Source organism: Mizuhopecten yessoensis, unplaced genomic scaffold, assembly GCF_002113885.1.
Source record: "Mizuhopecten yessoensis strain PY_sf001 unplaced genomic scaffold, ASM211388v2 scaffold6595, whole genome shotgun sequence".
Classification (NCBI taxonomy): Eukaryota; Metazoa; Mollusca; class Bivalvia; order Pectinida; family Pectinidae; genus Mizuhopecten; species Mizuhopecten yessoensis.
The window spans coordinates 137,831-146,921 of record NW_018406628.1 but is presented as its reverse complement, the minus strand read 5'-3'; the positions used below and the strand labels follow the sequence as shown (position 1 = coordinate 146,921).

The 9,091-nt window shown below is 38.7% G+C and overlaps 1 protein-coding gene across 2 annotated transcripts; it reads right to left on the bottom strand.

Annotated features, from left to right (window-relative positions):
- Positions 1-3,145: 3,145 nt before the first annotated feature.
- Positions 3,146-8,870, bottom strand: LOC110452327. Of its 2 annotated transcripts, none has more exons than XM_021500775.1 (2): positions 7,963-8,870; positions 3,146-6,735 (listed from the first exon to the last, which is right to left on the bottom strand). In XM_021500775.1, exon 2 carries the CDS (start codon positions 5,686-5,688, stop codon positions 3,901-3,903), a length of 1,788 nt encoding a protein of 595 aa, XP_021356450.1. In that variant the 5' UTR covers positions 5,689-6,735; positions 7,963-8,870; the 3' UTR covers positions 3,146-3,900. The 2 variants fall into 2 exon arrangements, with proteins under 2 accessions (XP_021356450.1, XP_021356451.1); XM_021500776.1 differs by having other exon boundaries at positions 5,235-6,735; positions 7,819-8,870.
- Between the last annotated feature and the right edge of the window lie 221 nt (positions 8,871-9,091).

The window sequence follows — 9,091 nt, the reverse complement described above, 5'->3', positions numbered from 1 at the left end:
GTGCCTGCCACCGCCTAGGCCAAATTGATAGCAAACTTTACCCTTTTCCACGTTATGGTATAGTCTCCTCCTTAATTGTAAGTGTTGTTTGGAATTTCACTGAAAAGCTTTCCACCTTTACCAAACCTTCAGCCATGTGCTTCCGTACAATTCGACCAGACGTTCAAGTCGGAATAAACTTTTGAGACAACAATGAAACATAACCGGTGGGGTGTTAACATATAGTAATAAAAAAAATATCCATGCTGAATGTAGGTAAAACAACAAAAAATATGTTGTTGTTTTTTATTTATTTTTTTACCCAGATGTTTGGATTTGTTTACCGTTCGTCGTTTGTCGATATAACACCAATAAAGCATTGCATTGCAAATCTTACAGTTACGATGGATGATCACAATACTTACCGCGCTGCATTAGTACATTTGCAATACACACCAAGCAAATACTTACCTGTTACATGGTACGGATCATTCTATCGGCACTAAAAACCATTGCCATCCCGTCTGGTAGCGCCCAACAACCGCCAGATAGCACTCCGGAAGTAGCTGCGCATAAGGAAATAAAAATTTATTTTCGAACTTGTAATTATTATTTTGCCAACAATTATTACATAACGACAGGACTAAATATGCCTTTTGTTTTTTTAAAAAGCTCGCTGATATCTTCGTACGCATTGGCGTGATGAAAAGTACTCATCGACCATAGACCGTCCTAATTTCAAGATTGTGAAGAAATTCAAGGAGGTTTTGAACTGCAGATTGCGGCGTACATGTTTATGAATCACTCCTTAAACAATTTACGGCATGTTTATAGTGATCGCTTCATCGGTGATGACAATATAAGCATACATATGAACGTACCATCACCAACCGGTGAAAACAATATGGCGGCGCCCATGAGATCACGAGTCTCTGCGGATAAAATGTTTTTTACTTGAAGTTCCAGTAAAAATAAGTCAGTTTCTGGTTAGGAGTCCCCAATGTGGTGTCTGTATTTAACATTGATCTAAGTATATGTTTTTAACTAGATATGGTTGTTTTGTTAGATTTTTTGTTGGCATGTGTTTCGCCAACTCCAAATATTGACTTTTACTTTCCAAAGTTAGTTAGTTATTACGCATAGAAATAATTCATTTTTGACCCATTTTATTAGTTTGGCATATCAATTTTCCAAATTTAACAAAATATTTGCCCTTCATGTCATTCTTAACACAGATTTTACCTTATTCATTTATTGACACAGAAGCTCTTCAGTAAGGCCTACTAAGGGGCCTATGGACCTTAAGGTCATTCCAATATGGCTACCACACCAAACTGTATATCAAATTCAATAATGCATTCCGTTAACATTAAACAATCTCTGTCACAAACAAAATCCTCCTCCAATATTTCTCAAACATAATTGTTATGTCAAAAATACTACAATGTTTAATGTGTTGGTTACAGCAAAGATATTAAACATATCAAATAGACATGTCCTTTCTAATTGAGAATCAGAGCTCATTTCATGGAGTCAAAACTTTCTCAATAGTCATTGAATATTTACAAAATGCGAAATTGGAATATGATTAAATGAAATTCAAAATTTCAATGAACTATTTTGTTCATATGCATATGATATACAAATACTTGCTAATGATTGACATTTAATTCGATTAATTCATTAGAATTCAACCATATCCATTTTTGTGTAGGAACTCCGAACTGTAATGTGACTTGCTGTGATGTTATCAGATCAAAATGAAATCATGTCACAGAAATCAAGAATATATTTCTGTATCACAATATTAATGACGTCAAAGGATATACATGTGGAACCAAGATGCTGGAATTCAGGTTTGAAAAATGTCGTTAATTGTTGCCTAGAAATATAAACTTATAAAAATGTTCTATTTTTGATAAACTTATATAAAAATGACCTATTGAAAATCTCAAAATCTTGAGAATAACATGAATAGGAATGAGGTCAGCTGATGTTCTGTATTTTCTTATAAATGGTTTAAAAATTAAAAATGATGTTTCATGACACATTGTTGTTAACAGTTTACCATTTAAGTCAGTTCCCCACAGGGGTTTCGTTACAAATGTCTAATGCACATAACGTTATGCTATACTGATATATGTCACAGTACATGTATGGTTTATGTGCTGTGACCATATCAGTTTAGCACATCATCGCGTGTAGCTGTCGAACCAGTGTCACCACATCAGTCCCTCGTTACCTAGGTAAACAACGTGGTTATCGATACCGGAAACCGGTCTGTGAGATAGCACACAAGCGCCGTACAGGTAAATTTGCTCCAGCGAACACATGCCGTCACGGTTCGGTGCGCCATTAGGTGTTGCCAATCCCTGCTATCTTCTCTGTCTCCCTCCTCTATCCCTTCACTCCATACTGTATCCCTTCACTCCATACTTTATCCCTTCTACTCATTTTCCCGCCTTTTCTTCGTCTGCTGGATAACTGAACTACTCGGTAGTGAAGCGGACGTAAAACCTATCAATCAATCAATCAATCAATTCCTGCTATCTAAAGTCCATGACAATACAAAGTGTACAAATTTTAACAAATTAATTCTGTGCCATGTCAGGGACATATAAAGCCAGTAGTATATACATTTTGTACGTCTCTCAGAGGCGGATACAGACAAATATTGAGGGTGTTGCCCAAACCAAAAATTACCAAATTATATGTACATTGTACATGATCAAATACAGTCAAATAAGATATAAAGCAAGTTATGAACATGATCAAATGCAGTCAAATATGATATAAAGCAAGTTATGAACATGATCAAATTTACTGTAAAATAAGATATAAAGCAAGTTATGAACACGATCAAATTTACTGTAAAATAAGATATAAAGCAAGTTATGAACATGATCAAATACAATCAAAGTTAGTAAGAAAAAATATTTGTACATTGTACATGATCAAATGCAGTCAAATAAGATATAAAGCAATTTATGAACATGATCAAATACAGTCAAATATGATATAAAGCAAGTTATGAACATGATCAAAATTACTGTAAAATAAGACATAAAGCAAGTTATGAACATGATCAAACACAATCAAAGTTAGTAAGAAAAAATATTTGTACATTGTACATGATCAAATGCAGTCAAATAAGATATAAAGCCCAACTAAGAGAATGTTTCAGACATTCGCTGAAGTATGCATATGGCACAGCCTTAGCAGGAGGAAAACAAAATAATGGGCCTGGTTGCTGACCCCTATTTTGTAAATATTGTTGCAGGGCCGACACTGGGCAGGTGACCGCAGGTTGTCTAGAGGCAGCGATGGACAAAGTAATAGGTCGAATATTATAATGTCCTTTGAAAGAACGAAACGTTAATTCTAAGCGACACAAGAACCCGGAGGAATCCTTGATTAACTGCAGATCCTCAAACTGTAAAACATTGGAAACAGCTTTATTGAGGGTCATTTCCCCAACCCTTAAAAAGGCATGGAAAGCCAACAAGTACATGGCTTTCAAAAGATGATATTGGTAAGGGGATTGCGTGGTATACTGCAAAGACGTTACTAGCTTTGTAAGTATCTCTGGTGTTATAGGTAAACGATTGTCTACCTGGTAATTACCTCGCTGAACCGAACTGAGCAATTTCTTTATCAGGAATGATTGGGAAGGGTCAGCATAACCAGCGATTTTGTTAATGTAACTAATGGCTGCAACATATGTGGAAATGGTAGATGATGCCAAATTTTGCCTGTACAAATGAGCGATAAAAAAGGCCAAAGTATTGTAGGTGGTAGGCAAAACCGGTGTACCAATAAAAGTAGATCTGACGAATTGACATAGCAGATTGTACGCTCTCGAGTAAGTACGGGATGTCGCCGGCGATGTAGCATGTAACAAAAGCGAATGAATAGTATCGGTCAGAGTTGCATGAGTTGGACTGGTATTGGCGTTGGATCTGTGTCCATGTAAGGGGCCAGCTGGTGAAAAGAGTCCACCTGCAAACGAGACAGATGGTCACTTAAGATGTTACTTTTGCCTGGGATGTGACGCGCGGTAAACAAAATATTGAGTTTTAAGGTTGTGACCACAAAACGCCTAACTAACTTCATTAGAGTTTTATCTTTACTGGTTTGTTTGTTAATTATGTCCACAACAGCATGGTTGTCACAATAAAAGATGATACATCTGTTAGTAAGTGATGGACCCCAGAGCTCTAATGCAACTATTATAGCAAAGAATTCTTTAACTGTAATATGGAAAGATTGCCAGTGTAATGGCCACTCGCCATACATCCATGACGTTTGAAAGAAACCGCCATAACCTAAATTACTTGCATCAGTATAAAACCGTAATTGTTCTGAAGTTTCCCAACGGTCAGACAGAAACATAAATGTCCCATTAAACGAGTCTAAAAAGATTTTCCATGCAGCTAAGTCACATCTAGCCTCCTTATTAAGTCGTTTATGGTGATAGGGTTTTGTTAAACCACAGGTAAGATCAATCAGACGACGTAAAAAGGTGCGCCCAGGTGAAATAACACGACAAGCAAAATTAAGCAAACCTATAAGGGACTGAAGTTCTTTCAGGGTGACTTTTTGGCGTCTGGAAAATGAATCCAGAAGCGCTCGCATTTTTTCAACTTTATCCAATGGAAGTCTGGCCACCATAGCCTTACTGTCTAACTCTATGCCAAGAAAAGTCAGAACTGTTGTGGGTAGTTCAGTTTTACTTTGCTTTATGGGAATAGAAGTGTCGGAACAAAAAGACAGGAAATTGTTTAAATCATCCAAACATTTGCGAGAGTCAGGGGGGCCTACGAATAAAAAATCATCCAAAACATGCACAACTCCAGAAACTTGAAATTTATGTTCCAAAATCCAATGAATGGCTGAGCTGAATGCTTCAAACAAACGACATGAAATAGAACAACCCATTGGCAGGACACGGTCAAAATAAAATTTGTCATCAATTTTAAAACCCAAGAGTTCGTAGTCATCCGGATGAATCGGAATTAAACGAAATGCTGATTCAATATCAGTCTTTGCCAGAAATGAATTTGGACCATAATGTTTAATTAATTGAATTGCTTGATCGATAGTCTGATAAACAACCGTGGAATTTTCCGGGGCGATGCCATCATTGATAGAGGAACCTTCTGGAAAGGACAGGTGATGTATAACTCTGAACTCATTAGGTTCTTTTTTGGGAACTAAACCAAGTGGAGAGATTTGCAAATTAGTAAAAGGTGGTGTATGGTAAGGTCCAAAACAACGCCCATGATAAATCTCCTTTTGAATCTTATCTTTTAGAATTTGCATGTTATCTAAAGCAGACTTAAGATTTCTGGAATCACGAAATATGCGAGGCCCTTCATATTGCAACCTAAAACCTTGTTTAAAACCATCTTGAAGAAAATTTAGTTTTGATTTGTCATAACCCCGTAGGTAAGTTAAGAACCTGTCAATAACAATAGGGGTAGGTAAAGGCTCATTTTTGAGGGGCTTTACGTTGTTGTCTGCTATTGGATTGGTTAGTTTGTTGGGATGGTTGGGTGTTGACCGAGCCCGAGTTTTGCTGGGTTTCGGATCGTGACCCAGACTGGGCTGCATTGTAACAATTGCGCTGCTGATGCTTCCCTCCACAGATACTGCAGCCATGCAAGAATTTGCATCGGGCACCTTTGGAGCATCTTCCGTGCTTATCATATGCCCAACACACTTTCTTAATTCGTGTGTTGGGTTTCTGACCCTGAAAGGGCTGTTGTGGGCAAAGTGCTTTTAGCCCAATAGCTGTTGCCTCCATGTAGAACTCGGAATGAGTTATGTGCCATGGGGCAGTGGGCACTAATTGGTGCCACATACGGAAGTTGTTATCATAGTGGATAGCTGCAGCAAAACCCGACCTCCGGTGTATCGTTTGTATAACGTCGGCATATTTCATAAGGCCTGGAGTGGCCTGAGGATGTGCCTGAATGTAAATGGCTACAAAGATGTGAAAAGCTGAGAGCCATTGTTCAATTGACTTGATATGAGCTGGTTTGTTGTTTTGGCACAGCACTAATTGCTGGCCTTGCATTTCAACCCTCAGGGGTTCTTTTTCCTGAGGGGAACGCTTAATCAACAGCCCGAAATCAATGAACTCATCAGCAAAAATTTTAGATTTTACTTTTAGATCTACAAACATATCCAGAGGTCGGCTTATGCTGTCAACTTGAGGAGTCTCACCAGAAACTGAGTTCAACACGTTGACATATGACGGAACATTGTCCTGTCCTTGTAGTGGTGGCCTACTGTAGTGTGTTGTTTCGTTGAATGACATATGCTGCTGTTGCAGCATATGACTCTGGTTCAATCCCCCTCCAGACACAGAGGGTGTGGCATTGGTGGTAGCTGGTCTTAAAAATAAGGTGCTGTCCACTGGAGGGCAGTCAGCTGACCCGGAAGCAGAGGGTATCTCTGCAGGCACGGTTTGTACGGCAGGGGATTGTATGGTAAAACCTGCCTGCCTCATATATTGAAACAGCTCCGCTGCCAACTCAGGTATTGATATGTTGTTATTTGTTGAAAGTGCAGATGAACTCAGAGTTGATGGAACTGGTGGAGGTGTTTGTCGGACAACCGGCCGGCGTCCCCTCCTAGCTGTTGTTGTGCTAGGCACACTTGTGTCTTCAGTATGTGTGGGTGGTGTCACCAATGAATGTTGTTGTGCCGCCCTACGCCGAGTTCGCCGAATTGGGCCTTGATGATTAATGTCTGGAAAAGAAACGAACAAGGTAGTGACTGATGCCCCCTTAAAGAGGTATACTTAAGGAAGATAAAAGTAGCCTGCATTTGTGCCTAGGTATGGGCATTAGGAATCGTCAACAAATTCCCATAAATCTACAGGTATACTCTTGGGATATTTATATTAAATCCTGGGTATATAAGCCTGGTCAAACCAGTGAAGGCAGACATATTATCATGAACATCAATTCATGAGCATCCCCCAAACAAAGTTGTATTCACTTTTGAACACACTACCGGGCATTCCCCCGGGATAATAGTGAAAATAGTATTTGACCTGAGCATACCCTCAGCATAACCTGCAATGGCAGAAAACTCCGGGCATACCCCCGGCATAATAGTTGAACAGTATTAAAAACCCCGGGCATACCCCCGGCATAATATGTGAAAATATGATAGAGATTTTAAAATATCATACCCGGGCATACCCCCGGCATAACCATTTGCATGGCCATGTTTCACAATATAAACACTAACTGGTAAGGTCATTGAACAACCCCCGGCATGCCCCCGGGTTCGACCAGTTGTGTAACAGGTGTATTACTATCATAGGTTATTAACCTGAAATTGTTTTGGATTCAACAAATGTACATAAATCTTCAGGCATACCCTCGGGATAAATATATAACATCCTGGGTATAGGCCTGAAACAAATATCAGGCATAGCCGCCATAGGTGGAAATCTGAACAACATATGATCAACTGATATGAATTATATACCGCATGAATCAGTAAACAAGCGGAAATAATGTTATTGAAAGACAATTTCAAGTCAATAAATAATTTCATAATCACATTATATAAGCCATAATTCTGTGCTAAAGCATGGAGCTGTCCTCAACGCGGAACTGTGTTGATAGAGTTGTGATTTTTAACCGCGCATACAACGGGTGTTGTGTTGATCATCGCGCGAATGACCTCCCCTTAATTAAACGAATAAGTTTCTAATACATATATAATATATACACTGCGTAAACGATTATTTGTACCGGGATATTAGAGAAATATCACCCGACTTGGAAGAAATTTGTTTGTATCGTACGATATCGTTACCACAAGGCCATAAGTTGACAGGTAAACCAGGCAGCGACAGATAAACAGGCCATGCCTTGAGACGAACCGGAACCGAATAGAGTAGAGCATGCGTATAGCTAGATATTATTGTAAACATCCTGAAATTACCTATTCATGTCTTACCATATACGGAAAGCTTAGACACGCCCACTGGCGTTTCGTAATCCATATAAGGCAGCTCCTCTGACCGAGAGAATGTATCTACGCATGCCCGTGGTGTTCAAATGAACCCCGTCGTGAGAAAGATGAGGAAAGACGCCATCTTTTAAGCCTTTATGGCGCCAGAAAAAACAGAAGTTCAATGTTTTACATTTCGCTTTCAAAGCGGAATTAACGTAGTCCACGGCCTCATTATACTTATGAACTGAAACGTGTCTCGTACTACGACGATAAAACAGCTGTAGTATTCCGATCCGGACTACTGATAGTCCCGAGGCGAGCCACTCGACAATGGACAGTAAATTGTTCACGATAGAATCTTTGGCGTCCTCGATCCGTGAACAATCTAAATCATTGCCACCAATTTGCAATAAAACTAAATCCGCAATTTGTTCTCGTAAACGATCAGTCACTTCACGGGCATAAACATCGGGTAATCTACCCCCGCTTTTACCTACACACGATACTACAATGTTTGTAGGGTCATCATGAAAACCGAGGTTCGTCCATGAACCTTCGAGCGCGCGGTCAAGGCGTTTGACAAAACTATGTCCAATAATCACCACGTTCGCCATAACATCAAATTTTGAAAATATTACACGTAAACAATACGTAATAAAATTCACTTAGATATTTTTCAAAATTAGATCATGATGTAAAAAGAAGGTACACACCTTGTTCCTCCATCATCTTCAGCAGGCTAGTGACCTAGGGTCAGCTAGTGCACATACTTATATAGGGTGCTAAAAATAGCCACAAATTCATACGACTTTTGACCTTCTCACCTCCTACTAATGGTCAGCGTCCGCTCATATCAATCATAGATACAACAAATACAGTACTTTAACATTCATGATATTGAAACATAATAAAAAACAAAGTTTTACTAGGACATTCATAAATTACATTAAACCAGGTTTAATTTGTATTTATGAACATGATCAAACACAATCAAAGTTAGTAAGAAAAAATATTTGTACATTGTACATGATAAAATGCAGTCAAATAAGATATAAAGCAATTTATGAACATGATCAAATACAGTCAAATAAGATATAAAGCAAGTTATGAACATGATCAAATTGACTGTAAA

Excerpts from the sequence above, each read along its gene's own strand:
- LOC110452327 (XM_021500775.1), bottom strand. The coding sequence starts at position 5,688 with ATGATAAGCACGGAAGATGCTCCAAAGGTGCCCGATGCAAATTCTTGC.